Genomic DNA, 19,113 nt, shown 5'->3' on the forward strand with positions numbered 1-19,113 from the left:
GACTTCCAGGAGCCTCGCGGCATCACCTACATTCATGGGGGAGCCTATGCTCTCCCATCCCACGCCACGGTGAAGCGTCTTACCGTGACGTGTGTGTGCTGTTGTCGGACGCGGAGCCGCAACAGCCGCTGAGGTGGTCGCATGTACCGATCACCTTCAACGCTGACGATCACCCAGCGCAGTAGCTGGGTTCAGGGGTAATACCCTTCGTCGTCTCACCGATCATTAGCAATATAGCGGTGACCAAGGTACTGGTGGACAACGGAGCGGGGCTTAACCTCCTGTCCGCCAGGCTGGTGGAGGAACCCCAGCTGGCGGTGGAGTAGCTGAAGCCCACCGACCCGTTCCGGGGGGTGAACCCTGGGATCGTGCGCCCGCTGGGGCGCATCACGCTGCCGGTCACCTTCGGGTCTCGGGAAGCGTTCAGAACCGAACACTTAGTGTTCGACGTGGCACACACCCCGTTGTCCTACAACGGGATCCTTGGTCGGCCAGCGCTGATCAAGTTCATGGCGGCTGCACATTGCGCTTATGGCGTGATGAAGATGCCGTCCGTATATAGAGTTCTCTCCATCAGGTGCGACCTCAAGGACGCGGCCTGGTGTGTTGGCGAGGTCGTCAGGGCCGCCGCCGCAGCTGACGCCGGCGATGAAGACAATGCCGGGGACGACAGCTCGCCGGGCGATGCCTCGGCAATGAAGAAGGCCCGCACTACCCCGCAAGACCTTGCCGGGGGAAGCGCAGGCTCGAACTCGTGCCGCAGCAAGGGGCAGAAGCTCTGGGAGTAGGCCGCCAAGGTGAAGAAACTGCCCCTCCAAGCCGGCAATAAGGAACGCACCGTCACCGTCGGTGCGAACCTTACTGCCGAATAGGAAAGCGCCCTCATCACTTTCCTCCGGGATAACGCCGACGTGTTCGCTTGGGAACCATCGGATCTTCCTAGAGTCCCCAAGGAGGTGATTGAGCATCGGCTCGCGGTGCGCCCGGACGCGCGCCCCGTCAAGCAGAAGATTCGGCGGCAAGCACAAGAGCGTAAAGAGTTCATCAAGCAGGAGGTGGACAAGCTCAAGGCTTCCGGGGCTATCAAGGAAGTTATGTACCCCACTTGGCTGGCTAATCCTGTAGTAGTACCTAAAGCAGGGAATAAGCTTCGCATCTGTGTAGATTTTACTGATCTTAATCGCGCATGCCCCAAGGATCCCTTCCCTGTACCCCGTATCGATCAAATAGTTGATTCTACCGCTGGTTGTGACTTGCTGAGTTTTCTGGATGCTTTTTCCGGCTACCATCAAATTAAAATGGTGGTCGAAGACGAGGAAAAAACAGCGTTCATCACCCCGGTTGGCTGCTATTGTTATACATGCATGCCTTTCGGGTTAAAGAACGCGGGCTCAACATTTCAGCGCGAACTGCGCGAATGTTTGGGGCCCAGCTAGGCCGCAAGGCGGAGGCCTACATGGACGACATCGTCATCAAATTGAAGCGCGGGGACTTTGTGATTGATGACCTGCGGGAGACGTTTGATAACCTCCGCAGGATCAAGCTCAAGCTGAACCCCGAGAAGTGCACCTTCGGTGTGAACTCCGGTCAGCTTCTGGGATTCTTGGTTTCACACAGGGGGATACAAGCCAACCCGAGCAAGATAGAGGCTATCGAGAAGATGGAGGCTCCCCGCAAGGTGAAAGATGTCCAGTGCCTCAACGGCCGCGTTGCCGCGTTGGGACGCTTCATCTCAAGGCTGGGCGAACGCGCCCTGCCTTTCTTCAAGGTGATGAAGAAGAAGGGTCCGGTTGACTGGACTCCCGAGGCCGAGGCGGCATTTCGGGAACTCAAACAGTACCTGAGGTCGCCGCCCGTCCTCGTCGCCCCCAAGCCGGGCGAGCCGCTGCTACTCTACCTAGCAGCGACGGACCAGGTGGTCAGCTCGGTGTTGGTTGCCGAGAGGGAGGAAGATGTTCCAGGAACTGAGGCTGCGGGGCAGGGGGCTGAACGGCCCCCAGCAACCGCCTCGGACCCAGGGACCACCCCCGAGCCGGCAGCTTCCGCACCGCGGAAGCGATTGGTGCAACACCCGGTGTACTTCGTCAGCACGGTGCTGCGCGACGCGCGAACGAGGTACCCGCAAGTACAGAAACTCCTTTTGGGGATTCTCCTTGCGTCCCGCAAGCTGCGCCACAACTTTCAGGCGCACCGCATCACGGTGGTGTCGGGGTTCTGTCTTGAGCGAGCCCTCACCAACCGTGAAGCCACCAGGAGGGTGGCCGAATGGAGGATGGAGCTGTCAGAGTTTGACCTCCACTTCACAACCTCTAAGAGCATCAAGAGTGCGGCCTTGGCGGATTTCGTCGCAGAATGGACGTCGACGGGCGTTGAAGAAAATGAGCCGGAGACCAGCCTGCCCGGCAAGCTAGACGAGGACCGCTGGGTCCTCTACTTCGACGGCGCGTTCAGTCTCCAAGGAGCTGGCGCCGGGGTCGTCATCGAGTCACCGACAGGGGACCAGTTGAGGTTTGTTGTCCAGCTCGATTTCCGGAACTCCACTAATAACACGGCGGAGTACGAGGGCTTGCTCGCCGGGTTGCGGGTGGCGATCGCCCTCGACATCAAGTGCCTAGTTGTTCGCGGGGATTCCTAGCTCGTGATCAACCAAGTGAACAAGGACTACGACTGCCCGCAGATGGCACCGTACGTGGAGGAAGTCCGCAAGCTAGAACGTAAGTTCAAAGGTTTGCGATTCGAGTGCATCAAGCGAAAGGATAACTTCGCTGCCGACGAGCTGGCCAAGATGGCAGCAGAGCGTCAGAAGCCTCCGGCGGGGGTGTTCTGCCAGAAGCAAGCGGCTCCTTCAGTCGCCCCCAAGCCGGCTGCCGGGAACGCCCCTCCGGTAACCGAAGGAACCCCCGCAGCAGCAGGGGTCCATGCCGTTGATATAGCGGCATGCGTTGGCAGGGAGATTCCTCCCTGGGCGGTGGAAATTGCCCGTTACTTGAAAGGGGGAGGCTCTCCCGGAAGATGACGTTGCCGCGGAGCGAGTAACGCGGCAAGCCAAAATGTACACTGTGGTGGATGGAAACCTCTACCGTAGGCGTGCAAACGTTGTCAACCTCATATACGTGCCGCAAGACGAAGGGCGTGTGCTATTGGAAGAAATACACCGGGGCACATGTTCACACCATGTGGCCTCTCGGGCTTTAGCCGGAAGGCGTTTTGGCACGGTTTCTACTGGCCCACGGCCCTCGCCGACGCGGAGCGGCTGGTGGAGACGTGCGAAGCATGCCAGTTCCACTTGAAGAAGAGCAACCAGCCGGCGCATGCCCTACACGTCATCCCATCCTCGTGGCCATTCACGGTCTAGAGGCTCGATGTCGTCGACAAGCTACCGAGAGCGGTTGGTGGTTACGAATATCTGTTCGTGGCCATCGACAAGTTCTCCAAGTGGGTAGAAGTGGAACCAGTGCGGAAGGTGACCGCCCAGGCGGCCATCAAGTTCTTCAAAAACATTGTGTGCCGGTTTGGTGTGCCTAACAGCATCATCACCGACAACGGCACACAGTTCACGAGCGCAGTGTTCCAGGCCTATTGTGAGGGCATGGGCACTAAGTTGCACTTCGCGTCCGTCGCTCATCCAAGGAGTAACGGGCAGGCGGAACGAGCCAACACGGAAGTGTGGCGGGGGCTCAAGACGAGAACCTTTGACAAGCTCAAGGGCCACGGGAAACACTGGGTTGAAGAACTCCAGCCCGTGCTGTGGTCAATCAGGACCACACCTAGTCGGGCAACGGGCGAAACTCCTTTCGCCCTTGTCTACAGGGCAGAAGCGGTGCTGCCCCTTGAGCTCAAGCACGGATCTCTCCGGGTACGCGCGTACGGCAACACCAGCCAACACAAGCAAAGGGTGGATGATCTAAACTTCATCGAAGAGCTTCGATGCCGGGCTGCAGTGCGAGCCGCGCGCTACCAGCAGGGACTCCGTCGTTAACACGACAGGCGAGTCCGTCCCCGGGTGCTCGAGAACGGAGACCTTGTCCGGCGCCGGATACAAGGAACGAAGGCCGGGAACAAGTTGACTCCGAAATGGGAGGGCCCCTTCCGGGTAGTGCAGGTGACCAGACCGGGGGCTGTCCGGCTGAAAACCGAAGATGGCTTGCCGGTGCCAAATAGTTGGAATATTGAGCACTTGCGCAAGTTCTACCCGTGAAGCAGCGGAGCCCGACCCTCAGGTGATGCCGCCGATGCATACCTCTCGAACTAGTGTAGCCGGGCAGCCCCCGTGTGTAAACCACTAGTTATTGTAAATAAAGATAAGTGTTTCTTTCTTATTTGTGTGTTCCGCCCTTCTTCTGTCTCCTGCTTTTCGTGCACGGAAGTGTCTTTCCATACTTGGTTGTGAGCAGGGGGCTGCTGGAACCTCGAAAGCGATAACCCCGTTGCCGGATCACTCCGCCACGGGGCATGCAGTCACCGGGTTAACCGAAACGTACATCAAGGGACATGCAGTTGCCGGATCTCCCGAAACGTGCATCACGGGGCGTATAGTTGTTGGGCTCCCCGCAACGTGCGCCCCGGCTGGGAAATGGAGTGCTCACGACAAAGTTTGGCATCAACCCTTCCGTGCCCGGGGGCTGGGAGGCAGGAGATTACTCGTGTTGCTTTATATATTTTCGTGAATTTCGAAAAAAAAATTGCAGCACCTCGGGCCCGGTAAGAATCTAATCTGCAGGAAAAGGTGGAATCTTACGCATTGTAATACTCGTGGGCTGCCCACGGGTCGCGGCATGTAGCAATGCCTTGTGGTGCGGGGCGACGGCAACACAAGGGACTCACCGCACTCCGAGGCTCCTGACTCGGGAGAGCGCTGCCACCTGTGCCACAGCAACTTGGCATGCAGGGTGACGGAGACTGTACCACATTTCAAGGGAGGGATGCCATGGGTGCTGCGTTGATCCGTCGCGCGCGGTGGCAAGCCCCTCCCCCGCGCCTATAAAAGGCGCGCCCCGGCCATGGAACGGCTCAGAGCGAAGCCGAGAAAGGGGCTGTTAAGGTGGGCGGTGACGTGGAGGCACGATGGTGGTGCATACCATCAGCGCCTAGCACCGACGGGTGCACTGCCATCGCGCCCTTGCCGCATCGCCCCATCGAGCCCACTCCAAGGGGCGCCGCAGAGACACGGTGGTGGTGCATGCCATCGGTGCGACGCGCCGACGGGTGCACTGCCGCCGTGCCCTTGCCGCGCCTCCTCAAGCAAGCGGCTCCTGGGCGAGGGCTGCCGCGGAGGCACTATGGTGGTGCATTCCATCGGTGCCCAGCGCCGACGGGTGCACTACCGCAGTGCCCCTGCCGCATCCCTCCAGAGGACACCTTCGCAAGGAGCAGGGGCTGCTGCGGAGACACTACGGTGGTGCATACCATCAGCGCCTCGCGCCGACGGGTGCACCATCGTAGTGCCTCTGCCGCATCCCCTTAAGAGAGCCTCACTTTAGGCGCGGGTCGTTGCAAGGACACTGTGATAGCGCCGGTGCCGGCGTGCGCCGCCTGTTCTGGCCGATCACCGCGTCCCTGCGATGGCCCTCAAGCAGTTTTGCTCCCGGGTAGCGAGGGCTGCTACGGGAACATCGTGGCATCCTTGCCGCCCGCTTTCGGCGGTGGTGGCAAGGAAGCCACGGTGTTCCTGCCGCGGTCCTCAGGCGGGTTGTTCCAAGCAGCGAGGGTTGCCGCAGCGCCCCCACTGCTTCCCTTTGTCAGGCACTTTGCAGGGATAACGAGCCAGGAGTGCTCCCCCGGTGAACGCTTCGGGCGCAAGACTGAACGAAAAGCTAAGTACTGACACCTAAGTGGCGAACTCACTAAGAACTGAACGTAATTGAGCGTTGTCTCGCCAGGTGTGGCCCATGACCCTGCGCGTAGCTGGGGTGTTAGAAGGACGCTTGCGGGGGGAGTGCGCTCCCCGTGTGGCTTCCCGTGTCCGTCCCGCAAGGGCACGGCTTGGAGTAGTTACCCTGCAAGTGGAGTGGCTCCCCGCTACCGCTTGACCCCAGATCGGCACTGCGGGTCCGCCCCGGGTCCTTGGTCTAGTCAAGGGTGAGGCGTGCAAGTCCCCGGTAACACAAGGCAAAACACGCAAAGGCTAGAGGGGTCGCCCCACGAGACAGCACCGGGAACAAAGAACAAGAATTTAAACAAGTTAAAGAGCTTGATTGTCTAAGAGTCGAACGGTTACATAAGCTAATGGAAAATAAATTTTTTAAACCGCGCCAAGCGCCACGCTTGCAGGAAAAGAACAAACAAAAGAACATACATCGGAAAGCAGCAAGGATGGCTGGGGGCTGCCGCAACTAGTTGCCGGCGTCTTCGGCCGAGGGCTCCGTGGATGGCTCGGGGTCCGGCTTTCGCTGCATCCATTCGACCACCTCGTCGACGAACCCGCGCACCGCTTGGGTGTGCGTGGGCTCGTCCTCGCTGTCCGACCAGGCGTCCAGCAGAGACTCGAAGGGAAACTCCGGATCTCGGATGTGTATTCTCGGGAGGATTGTCCCGGCAACCTCCTGGGCGCAATTGGTGACTTCGTTGGCGCCGTACTGGGCGATCCAGACGTCGAGAGCCCCAAGCTTCCCCACCAGGTGGGAGAAGAAAGGGATCAAAGTGGAGACGTCTGTGCCGTCCACCGCCGCGGCCGGCAGCTCGAACCGGGGCAGCAAGTCGCGCAGCGCCTGGGCGATCTTCAGCAGCTTCTCGGTTTCTATTTGCCGCTGCCCGATCAGCGTGCCGTGATGGAGCCGAGCATCGTGCGCGGCCTTCTTGGCTTTGCGGAGGTTGTCTTCCATCACCGCAAGCTCCGCGGTCTTCACCGCGATGTTGTTGTCGGCCTTGGCGAGCTCCTCCCGGACGGCGGCCAGTTCAGTCTCAAGCCAGGCCGCTCTGTCCTTGGCGGAGCCAAGCTGGATCTCGTGCCGAGCCGCTGCTCCCACCGCGTCCTCGGTGACCTTGACCTGCACCTCCAGCTTGACGCGAAGGCCCTGAATCTCGCCGCGGTAGTTGGCGATCAGGTCGCTCTTCTCGTCCAGCCGGGCCTAGGCCGCCGCGAGCACCCCGGCGTGCTCCTTCTTGGTCGCCTCGAGGGTTGCCGCCAGCGAGTACAGCTCCCCCTGAAGCTTCGTGCGCTGGGCCTCCAGCTGCCGGTGTAGTTCGGCCTCCGGGACCACCGGCTCCTCGGCGTCCTCCAAGGCTTGCCGGGCGAGGCGCGTCTCCTCGCGCAGCCGGGAGAGCTCTTGCCATTCCCTCTCCACGGCTTCCCGCACCTCACCAAGTTGGTTCTTGGCAACGGCGTGGTGCTCCCTCATCTCGTTGAAAGAGGTGACGAAGGCTTGTTGTTGGTCCCTAACGGCGTCCAGGAACCGGTGCCCCCGCTCGAAGATGCTCGGATCCCAGATGATATGATTCCAAGCTAGCCCGGCGAGAGTGCCGAGGTCGGTGTTGGGGAAGGCAGCCAAGGACGACGAAGACCCCGCTGCCGACGTAGGGCTGTGCGGGGGGTCGCCCGCTTGCTCTGGGGGATCCTGCCGTCCCTCCCCGGAAGCTTCCCCTGCACCTGCACCCGGGAACCCCGGGACTGGAGAAGCCTCTCTGCCCCCGGCAGGAGCCGTTCCCTGCTGGGCGGCAGGTGAGTTCGTGCCAGTCGCGTCCGCGGATGCAGGCGCGTCGCCAAGCGTCGTCCCAGTGGTGACGGTGGCACCGCTGCCGCTGCCGCCGGCACGGCAGGGCTTGGTCCGAGAGCCGGTTCCGGCTCTTCCGTCACCCCCGTGATCTCGACGACAGAGTCGAGATCAATCACGGTGGTGCCCGCTCCCGGTGCAGGCACACTCGTGCCTACATCAATAAGAAGTGTGAGGATTGACGAGTCAGAGAGCGACCAGAAACGGACAAGGGTGGCCGGGGTGGTTACCTTGCACGGCAAATGGACTTCCGAGGCGGGCCTCCCCCTCCTTGCCTGCGCCGGCGGGAGCCCCCGAAAGGCTTGCCGCGGGCGAGCTGCCGCTTACTGAAAAAGAAGGTACGTTTGTATGATTAACTAACAACTGAAAAAATGCCGCAAAGGAGCCGTACCAGTTGCCGGCCCCGGCCCCGTAGGGGCTAGGTCGTCGGCGGGTGCGATGACGGCGCCGCGGACCCCTGTGTCGGTCGGGTCAGCGACACCGCCGGCGTCCGCGCGCGCCCTCTTGCTCGGCGTGGCGGGCGGGGAGTCGCTCCTCCCCCTTTTGCTGGCACCCGCCGGCAAATTGGACTTCGGGGGGTTGCGTCGGAGCACGAAGCCCCGGAAGACCCCCCGAGCAGGCGGCACCGTAGGTGCCCGCTGGGTCACAGCGTCCCGGGACGTCGCGGGGGACGGTGGCGAAGCCACCGCGGAATCAGGGGCCGACCTCGAGGAGGCTGCCGGCACACCCCCGGCGGCTGTCGTTGCTGAGGCCGTTGCCGGGCCGCTCATGGCCCCCGCCAAGGCGTCAGCGGGTGCTATCGGAGCAGCTGCCGACGCGGTGCCGGCGGCCGCTGCTAGGGCGGATGTCGCCGTTGTGACTCCGGCGAACCCCACGGACGCGGACGTTTCCGAAGTACCGACGGGCGCCCCTGGAGCGGCGGCCCCCGCGGGGTTTGGGGACGCTGCCGGGGTGAATGTCGCCGCCGAGGAGGCAGCCACGGCCGCTGCGAACACGCTTGATCTCCGCACGATCAGGGGCGCGTCGTCGTCGTCCACGGGGACGACTTCCAGGGACATTGCAGCCTGGCGCGCCTCGTCATCCAGCGACTGGAGGGAGGGCCAGCTGGTCTCGGATTCGCCCCCGCTCTCCTCGAGCACCTGCTTCTCGCGGAGAGCTGGCAGGGGAGCGCGCGGGGCCCGAGTGGGGATGTCGTCCATCAACCCCCTCTCGTTGCAGGGCGGGAAGGCGCCGACGATGTCGTTGAGCGCCGCAACGCCGGCATGAAGGGAAAAGACCCCCGGCGGGAACTTTGTTGATTGGAAGGTTTCGCCGGAGATTCCCCTCACCCACATCCTGAGGGTTTCCAAATCCATGCCGTCCTGCTGGAGGCGTGTCCTGTCCCCGGGACCCGTGTACATCCACGCGGGCCAGGAGCGCAGTTGGAGCGGCGCGATATGCCGGTTGACGAAGGTGCGCGCCACGACCACGTCGGTGAGCCCCGCTAGCCGCAGCGCCTTGATCTTCTCCACGATGGGGACGAGATCAGCGTCGCGGTGGTACCTATCTTGCCAGCTGCTGTGGGGTTGCGGCAGCTCCGTGGGCGAGAGGATGAACTCTTAGGGGTCTTCAACTCGGACCCAGCACCAATCGCCCCGCCACTCCTTCTCAATCTTCTTCCCCGACCGGACGATGAACTCAGACTAAATCTGGTCGCGGGCGCGGAATACCACCCCCGACGACATCGCTTTCGCGTTGTCAATCCGTGGGTAGAAATAGTGGCGGAAGAGCAACACCGACAGCATCACCCCCACGAACGCTTTGTCGAGGAATTGGAAGGTGGCGAGGAGAAACAGCGATGTGGGGTGGAGCTGCGCCACCCGCAACTGGTACGACTCCATCAGTGCATGGAGGAACAGCGAGAATAGCGGCACCAGACCGGTGAGGAGGAAGCGCGCGAACACCCGGAAGTCATTGTCCTGGTGCTCGGCGCCCGCCGGGAAGATCAGCGTCTCCCCGTGCTCATTGAAATTGGAGGCGACGGCATGCCGGACCTTGTCCAGCGCCTCGCCATTGTAATCAGGGTGGTAGAAGGCGAGCGTGGCCCGCATCTCCCGCTTCTTCTGGTCTTTAGCGGCGGCTGCCTTGGTTGCCGCCTCGCCTTGCTGGCCGCTGCCTTTTTCGAGACCTGCACTTCCTTTCCCTTCCTGGTGGTGGGGGGCGCCATGGGGGATGAAGGTGGAAGCTAGCAAGAACACTTGGGGGCGAAATGCGAAGGAGGGTGAAGACGAAGGCTGCAGGGGGGCAGAGTGTTTTTCCCTTTTTTGGCAACAGTAAGAGCTTTATAACACCTGGCCGTTTGGTAACGGCCGGTTCCGTACCCTACGGGTGCGCGAGGATAACTCCTAATCGTAAGGAGTAATGCGAGGAGTGGCCTTAACTCCCTTGTTTAAGGGGGAAGTTAGGGCGGAAATCACGCGCCCACTACTCCGTCTGTAACGGCGTGGTACCAGGGGCAACCAAGGGACGTGAGCCCGCGGCGAATCGGGACCCACGCGTTGGTTGTGGGCGTAGCCCGGCAACCGACCTGGGAAAGGCTCATCTGGGAATAGGTGATGCTGGCCCACGCCCGGGGGCTACTGTCGCACCAGTGGCACCCGGGGTACCACCGCTGCGCGACGCGTGGGCCCCGTCTCCGGGTTCCCGGGAGGATTTCGTCCCGGGCAGCAACCCGGCAAGCTACCAGCCCGGAAGGGCTAGTGGGGCTTCGGGGAATGTTCCCGCCTGGACACCTCCCGGGAAGCCGCTTCCCGGGAGGGGGGATCCCGGGTGTGTTGGACCTGGGCGCTTCCCGGAGAGCGACTTGCCGGGAGGAGGAGTTCCCGGGCGCAGGCCCCCGCCTCAAGGGTGGGGCCCAGCGAACAGGGCAACAGCGCCACGCGGGCGCATGGTGGGTGTCGGGTGCGTGGCCTCGCCAGGGCGAGGAGTGAGGCGCACGGCGCATTAAATGAGCCGACAGGAGGGACGTTACCCGTCCAAATCAGGTGAACAGTGGTTGTCCAATCCTACCTTTAGGGTTTTAGACCCCTAGCAGCGGAGGTGGCGTCCATGCGTGCCACCAGCTCACCGAGGGGGGGTTGCATGCCTCCCTATTCGACACTTGTAACGCATGCGCCGCGGCACCTGTGGTATCCCCTTAAGTATAAAAGGAGGACCCCCACCGGCGGTCAAAGGATGCTGGTCTGTTCGGTTCTGTTCGGTTGGATGGTTGAACGGTTCCACACTTGTTCTACAGTTGGCGTCGAACTAACAGTTAGCCATTAGGAGTAGTCTAAAACAGCAAAGGGCACTTAGCCAAAAAGAGAGAACGTCCGGGGACCCTCCCCCCGGCAACGTGTAAACACTTGATCAATAGCTAATACCAGTTCAGACAGGCAGGACGTAGGGTTTTACACCTCCGGGTGGCCCAAACCTAGGTAAAAACGTGTGTGCATGTGTTCTTAGCTTGCATGCATCTGGGGTACATTACTTTGCAGGTTACATGGGCTATCGGCCACGCCGGCGATCGCCGGAGCGATCCCCGACGCCCCTGCCGAACCTAAAAGGGGACGTGACCGCACGCCCCCGGTGTCGGAGCCCCGTGCGACGACAGTCCCTGGCCTTGTTGTTACATCATCTAGTCAAGCAACATATACTGATAGGTAGGGCCAGGTTGTCAGATTTAAAAACATGGTAAAATGAGGTAAACTCTGTTTTGAAATGGAGGCAAAAGCTTTACGTCATCTGGTTAATAAAGAAGTTTGTATGCATGGTTCATTAATGGAAAACTGTGCAAAAACTTTTGTATCCACACCCAGAATACTATCATGGAACAGGACAGCACACAGGGCACCACTATCCGGTCTGGCTACCAGCACGCACTCCACACATGCCATGCGCCATCAAGGTTGCGTGCAGGTGTAATTACAAGGGGTAAAATTTTTAATAGGATAACTAGTTTCACAAAGTTATAAGTAGGGGGGGAGGGGAGGGGTAAAGTGGAGTTACTAAAAAAAGACCACCATGAACACCATTCTGCCCTCTCATTCGTGTGATGGGTCGTTGATCTTGTAGAAGGGGTAAGCAAAGTGGCAGACAAGGGTAGCCATCACCCCAAGAGAAAAGCAGTTGTCTTTTGGACTTGGAGATCGATGTCATGGAGCTAATCTCAGTCACATGTGATTCCAATTAGGAAGAGTACTGCTCATTTATCACATGGAATTGTCTAATCTGGTGGAAAAATAACAGGATGGCAAGTTTTCGTTTTACCATCAGTATGTTGAATGAAAGGAACTTCTGTACAGATCGGATTCCTGTCTGTCACATTCAACTTGGAGTTCAAGGGATAAGGTCAAAACAATAACTGAACTATAACTCAGGTTGGTTGCTACAAGTACAAGATTGAGGCCTTGAGGGCTACTGTCATAGGGAAGTGACACCACCACAGCACCTGTAAGGCTGTAACAGGGTACGTAAACTCTGTGTCCCCTGATGACCTGATTGCTCATTTGTCGCAATGGCTAGCTAGCTTCTAGTTGTCAAATCATCTTGACAAATTGTGCTATATTGCCGTCTCCGTTAAGGAAGGGGGTAGCTGCACAAGTAGGACTTCTCACAATCTTGTTCAGATTATGGACCTCATGAGGGTTTAAGAGGACAGGTCAACTCAATATCTTAGCTGGGGCACAGATCTAAAGTTCATGATTTAAGAACTACTCCATACCTAAATGCCATGATTACAGCACCTGTAGTATGTGCTCCAATAGAAGCCTTTATTTAACATTTTGCAGGACAAGACAAGTAGAAGCAAAGGATGATTTTGCCATAGCAGAACCTGATGCCCATGGGCCCCTGTTCGATTGTGCTTGTGAAATGCATGTAGATATGCAAATCCCACCGAAAGCGACGGATGTTGGAACTGGCCCCTGCAGATATGGCTAACTGTGTGGAAGGAAGCCAGGTGCCTCTCCTTTTCTATCAAGTTGACTCAGGATCAAGTGTAAAGAGGCTCCCTATCTATCTTGCACCAATGCTAACATCATCTCACACTTTCGCAAAAGGATGGGAAGCGAAGAAGAGTGCAAGAACTGTCCCTTCACGGACATCCGATAAAAAAAGGAGTGCAAGAACTCGGCTACACAATGCCACCAAAAAGATCCATCGATCTGGTTCTTTATCAGTGCACTTGTGACAACAACAGTCTCCCACTACTGGGAAATAAAGATCATAGAGTTTATGCCTCACAACTTTGTGTCTTCCTACCCAACCCATTGTTGGCAACTATTAAATTGAACCATGGTTGTACCATTTGCTTAGTCAAAACAAAATGCATGCATAAAACATGATTGTTCCATTGACTTGGTCAAAATAAAATGCATGCATGCATAAAACGTGAGGAGGATCCACTCTCTCAGTCTCTCTCCAATTTTGTTCAATATCGGGGTAGTGTTTCATCTAGTTGATGACAGCTGATCCATCTTACATTATATATCCCGGCGCGGCGACACAACTCTTTTTATGGATCATGATCTTGAAGATGCAATAAGGAATGTAAAGCTGCGCCATAGTGCAGAGCTAGTAAACATATTAAATTTTTTTTCGAAACGGAAAAACATATTAAATTAAGATCGACACGAATGAGAAACAACGGGAGAAATCGAAGGAGGGATGTCCACTGGTATGTAAACATCGATCACATCACCGTTAGTTCTCCGACAAGGGTTTCCAGCTAGCAGACGTGCGTGTATGCAACTTGATCGTAGGGCTCCCGTTGCGTGGTACTTTAACTTTCGCTAATGTGTTGGACAAGATTACCGCATGGACATGGCTTTTCGACCGAGACCTTATTAATCAATCCCAATCATTTCAAGTTATCCAGAGCTAGGTTGGATCGGAAGTTAATTCTCCTGACATTTGTTTTATCGTCAAAGAAGATTGATATTACAAGCCCTGCGCCAGTATTCAAGCGACACCTACCCACCGGAACCAAGCAACCTTGTCGCGGAAACTCCACACCAAGTGGTACTACCTAGGTACAGTACGTACGTTCTTTCATCAGAAATAAGAAGAAGAAAAGCAGCGCTACAGTGACGAGGTCTCACAACTCGATCAATCACAAAGACACTACGAGAGTTTGTAGCCTGGCATAGGCAATACTAGTATGAATCTAGCTAGAGAGATATCCATCGCGCCCATGGCGAGCACAGGAGAAGCTGACGTGAGCAAGCACTGCTCTCCCCGAATTTTTTTTTGCTGTTTTGGCCCCTTGTGTTACGGAATTTGCAAAACTAGTCCCTCCACAAAACAATTGGCAAATCTGGACTGGCGGAATACCTTAGCACCTTTCTAGTGGACGGAACGGAGTAATCAGCGGCAGGGGTATTTATTAGGCTGGAGAACGAACGTGACTAGCGTGCGAGTCTCGGCCAATCGATTATCTAACTCAATCAACGAGAAACTTGGGGATGACCTCTGCTTAAGGCATGGGATCCAGTTGCTTTCTTCCCCGCGCAAAGCCCATTCCGCCAACTAAAATGGCACCAAGGCCTTCTTCCTTTGCAATAGGCGGAAAGGCCCACGTGTCGCTTAATGGGCATTTCACCGGGCCAGATTTGTCAATTGTTTCGTGAACGGGTTAATTTTGGCAATTCCGCGCCAGAGGGGGTCAAGACGGCAAAAAATTCGCTCTCCCCGGGGACATGCATGGGCCCTGCTGACCGATCCTGATGGGAAAGGAAGAAAGTCGAGGGGGATTTGGGAAGCGGCCGGAGTTGTCTAGCTGAGTTGCGTACGTACCTCCGGATTCCTCGCAAACACCATTCACAAGCCTCCCCCGTTAACTTGTCCCGGTTCCCGGATCCCCTCTATAAAGCACAAGACACCAACCGGAACCAGGCGCGCGCAGATAGATATATGGCACAACAACTAATTAAGCAATAAGCTAGTGCATGAGCCTGAGCTCACCAAGCTCGGGACGGCAGGCAGGAAATTGAGAGCATAGTTGTTGCATGAGAGATCGGGACATGGAGCAAACGGACGAGGCGTCGGCCAACAAGGGGAGCCCCGTGGCCGGGGAGCAGCAGGGCCTCGAAGACGGAGGCCCGGCAGCAGTGACGTGGCTCCACCTCACGCTAGGCGTCAACAGCTCGCAGCAGCCGGTGGCGGCGGACTCCTCTAATTCGTCCTTGGACAGCGAGCCACCGCCGGCCAGGACGACAACCCCTCCTTCTCCGGCTCCGTCGAAGCCGCCGCCGCACAAGGTGTTCTCGTGCAACTTCTGCATGAGGAAGTTCTTCAGCTCGCAGGCGCTGGGCGGCCACCAGAACGCGCACAAGCGGGAGCGCAGCGCGGCAAAGCGCTCGTCCTCCTACCACCATCACGCTCACTCGTCGCGCCAACACCAGAGGATGGTCATGGCCGGCTTGCCGCTCGAGGCGCACGCGGCCATCATGCGCGCAGCCCTGCGGGTCAATCCGGTGATCCACAAGCAGGCGCCGCTGGCCACGCAAGATGCCACGGCGCCGAGGTTCCACGACGGTGTCGGCGTGGTTGGCCCTTGGGCGGCGCCGCCGCTCGTCTACGAAGATGCGCTCCGCTCCACGACGACATCATGGCCCGGGAGCTTCAGGATGAGGACGCAGTCCGAGCCTCCTAGCTCAGAGGAGCATCCGCCATCAGATCAGCAGAGTAAGAAGATGGACTTGAGCCTCAGGCTGTGATATATTGATCGGTGGTGATAATAGACGTAGAGCTAGCTAGTCGTTTGTATAATTATCTTTGATCAGCATGCATGTAACTATTGAGTGTCCAATTCTGAGTTTCTCCTCGCTTCTACTCCCTCCGATTCATAAAAGATGTCGTTCATTTTGTACTAAGTTAGTACAATTGCTCTTCTTCTTTCAAGGTCTAGAATGTTATTTCAATATTCCCTCCGTCATTAAAGTACTTGACTTTCTAGAAAGCTTGCATTCAAACTTATCTAATTTTGAATATTGATATGTATAAAAAGTTTAGACCGTTAAGTTGACATTGTAAAAATATTGTTGCACTTTTAGTTTATAAGTTATACCGAGTGAGTGGAAATGAGAAGGTTCCACTTAAATGGTGACCACTGACCAAGGTCTGAGAAAGTTCGAGACAACTTCCTTTTTATCCAAGGATGCATGAATCTTAATAAGAAGCTCAATTTGTATCCGTGAGGACTGGAATCTAGGTGGCAGGGTGATACATCTACTTCGCCAACCAAGTGAGCTATGCTCACTTCTTAGTTACAGGCAACTTAAAAACACACAAAGTTAGTAAGAAATATGTTGAGGAACACGGTAATTCCCTTATATATCGGACATGCCTCTAATCGGACATGTCAATATACCAATTCAATAGAAGTCTTCGTCCGATCAAGGTGCCACAAGATAGCCAAGCCATCTAGGCAAGTCAACAAGTCAAAACAAAAAGGACCTAAGTATGAAGAAATATGACTCAAGCATAGGAATGTGTTAAAAAGAATTGGCGGCAGGGCTCAGATAATTTCTAGAACTTACCTCCCACTTTTCATCCCAAAAGGGCATTGATGGACATTTGTCAAGGACAACGACCCAAGCTATAAATAACCACCCCCCCTTGGTCCCTCCCACTTTTCATCCCAAAAGGGCATTGATGGACATTTGTCGAGGACAACGACCCAAGCTATAAATAACCCTCCCCCCTACCAAGGGATGTGTAACTCGTCCATCCATCTTGAATAAACTCAAGGGGATCGAGAGCACATCTTCCAAGGATACGGATGGAATAAGCAGATATCCGTTAACCTGTCTCCTTGGTAATTGGTCTTCACTGGCATGAAGTGGGTTGACTTTGGTCAATTTGTCAACGATAACTCATACCGAGTCAAAACTAGTCTTCGTCCTTGAAAGTCCCATGATAAAGTCCATTTGACTTCTTCCCATTTCCACTCTGGTAGGAACAATCATGCAGGCTTATGATATTGTGTCTTCACGCTATGAGAGAGCAACATACTCAGCGATCTCAAGCGTCAAGCTAGACCACCAAAACGTATCCTTGATATCTTGATACATCTCTGCAGTCCTAAGGTGGATGGAATACGCAAATTCATGAGCCTCATTCATGATGAACTGCTTGATGTCAGGTTGGTCGGGTACAAATAAACAATCCTGATATAGGATATTACCATTCTCATCTTCCCTAAATCATAGTGTTTTACTCTTCTTCATGTCCAGGCGGATCTCTTTAATTAAGATCTTCATCGTCCTTCTAGGCTTCTTGGACTTGATCCTCTAATGTAAACTTTACTTCGAACATCTTTTTATTTTCAGCAAGTCACATGTAGATTTAATTTATAATATTCTTTGTGTAGAGATGGCTGACTCTCTGCTATCATGTAGCTATCGCAATAAGCTCGATGGCTTAAAGCATCCGCTCCAACATTGTCCTTTCCCGAGGTGTAGTTGATTCCAACATCATTGTATTTGATCAACTCTAGCCATCTTCTTTGGCTCATTCAGATCCGATGGCAGCGTGAAGATGTACTTTAGGCTCTTATGGTTACTATAAAGCTCACATCGGTTAACAATTAGGCAGTGTCGCCAAATCTTTAGGGCATGTACTACTACCGCCACTAAGTCCAAATCATGGGTGAGGTAATTAACCTCATGAGCTCATAGCTGTTGTGAGGGATAGACTACTGCCTTTCCCCATATGGATCAGTACACATCCGAGGCTTTGGCGAGAAGCATCTCAATATACTTCCAAGTCCTTTCTAATGTTCTGTAATAACAACACCGGTGCAGATGTCAGTCTTCTTTTAAGCTCTTGGAAACCCTCTTCGCAAGCCTTTAACCAGCCAAACTTGCTCTTTCTTTATCAGTTGTGTGGTTGGTCTAGCAATCTTGGATAAGTTCTCAATGAACCAAGAGCAATGACCCGCGAGTCCAAGAAAAGTTTGAATCTGAAAAATTCTTTGGCTGAAACCAATTGTGCCCTGACTCAACCTTGGCCAGGTCCACAATAGCTCCTCCAAATACCACATGACCTAAGAAATTAACTTCTTTTATCGAAAACCTGCACTTATTGAACTTGGCATAAAGTTGATGTGCCTTTAACCTCTCCATGAGCTGAGGTGCTCTTCATGTTCTTTCTCACTCTTGGAATATATCAGCACATCATAAAGGAATACTGCCACAAACTTGTAAAGGCAATCCCTGAATACACATAGGATCAAATGCGAGAGATAATAGAGTACTCCCTCCGATCCTAAATTCTTGTCGTTTTTTTAGTGTAAATTTGCACTAAAACAACGACAAGAATATAGGATCGGAGGGAGTAGCAACTATTTTAATCAGGTGACGTGTACAATATTAATCTGACATTTTCTAAGCTATACAATGCAATCCAGAATGCATCTTAATGCCAGGCAAACAAGGTGAAGCATCATCTACTGCACCTGCAAACTGAGCCAGGCTCTACAGACTGAAGACTAACACGACAGGAAAATCATGGCTCTCTGTGGTGATGGTTGGCGGCGCTAGGAGGTTTATGAATGGCGGGTGATGGCTAAAATGGAACCCGTAGACCTCTAGGAATGTGCCAGCAGCTACAACTTGGCCGGCGGTGCATCGGACAGCCCAGTGGGCAGTGGGATTCACTACAAATTTTTGAAAAATTGTTTGCAGAGAATTTAGATGTGAGACTACCGTGTGGAGAAATTACCTCGCTGGAGAAGATGAACGGGGCAGCAAACAGTGGCCGGGGTGGAAGGAAAAAATGCAGAAGTCGGGCGATGTAGTGGACGGAGCTCCAAATGGTCGGAGGCTTGGGGCGTCCTGCTCCGGGTGGTGTGGCGGTGCTCCGGTGTGAAGGAATCGAGCCGGTTCGTTTCCGGCGGCGACCTTCGAGGCTAGCAGCAGTTTCGGAAGAGGATTCTCGGGTGTTGTTTGGGGAAAGGGAGAGGGGAGGGGCATAGCAGCAGTTCGGTCGCCAGAGCGTGGCGTCGTGGTTGTGGCAGTTGCCGCCGGCGCCGCCACGAGAAGCGTGCTGATCTGGGTTGAGGGGAAGAAATGGGCCGAGCCTGGAGAAGGAGAAAGGGATGATGGGCTGAGAGATTGGCCCAGTAAGAAAAGGGAAAACAAATACCATTTCGAATTGAAGGAATTACAGAGAACACCAAAAAAAACAAAAACTTGCTCTAAAAAAACAAAAAAACAAAAACTAAGGCGAATAGCGATATGTGCGATACTACTCCATCTCCGAGAGTCCATGACCATAAGGTCCACAAGGATTGTCACACAATGCGCATGTTCATAAAAGGTTTTTTCACGCTTAAGAGCTATGATGGAGTTATGGTCTCATTTCAGAGGTGCAAGACTTGTCA

General features: G+C 55.4%; 1 protein-coding gene and 1 long non-coding RNA gene across 2 annotated transcripts; one reads left to right on the forward strand and one right to left on the reverse strand.

Moving 5' to 3' along the window:
• Window positions 1–14,516: 14,516 nt before the first annotated feature.
• On the forward strand, window positions 14,517–15,687 carry LOC100832734 (zinc finger protein 7). Its single transcript, XM_003562243.4, has one exon. The coding sequence runs from the start codon at window positions 14,735–14,737 to the stop codon at window positions 15,443–15,445; it is 711 nt and encodes a 236-aa protein (XP_003562291.1). The 5' UTR covers window positions 14,517–14,734; the 3' UTR covers window positions 15,446–15,687.
• Window positions 15,688–16,057: 370 nt separating this feature from the next.
• LOC112270201 lies at window positions 16,058–19,071 on the reverse strand. The gene is made up of 2 exons (XR_002962591.1): window positions 18,453–19,071; window positions 16,058–17,944 (listed from the first exon to the last, which is right to left on the reverse strand). It is a non-coding gene; the product is annotated as an uncharacterized LOC112270201 (long non-coding RNA).
• Between the last annotated feature and the right edge of the window lie 42 nt (window positions 19,072–19,113).

This window comes from Brachypodium distachyon, chromosome 1 (assembly GCF_000005505.3).
Source record: "Brachypodium distachyon strain Bd21 chromosome 1, Brachypodium_distachyon_v3.0, whole genome shotgun sequence".
Classification (NCBI taxonomy): domain Eukaryota; kingdom Viridiplantae; phylum Streptophyta; class Magnoliopsida; order Poales; family Poaceae; genus Brachypodium; species Brachypodium distachyon.

Excerpts from the sequence above, each read along its gene's own strand:
- LOC100832734 (XM_003562243.4), top strand. The coding sequence starts at position 14,735 with ATGAGAGATCGGGACATGGAGCAAACGGACGAGGCGTCGGCCAACAAG.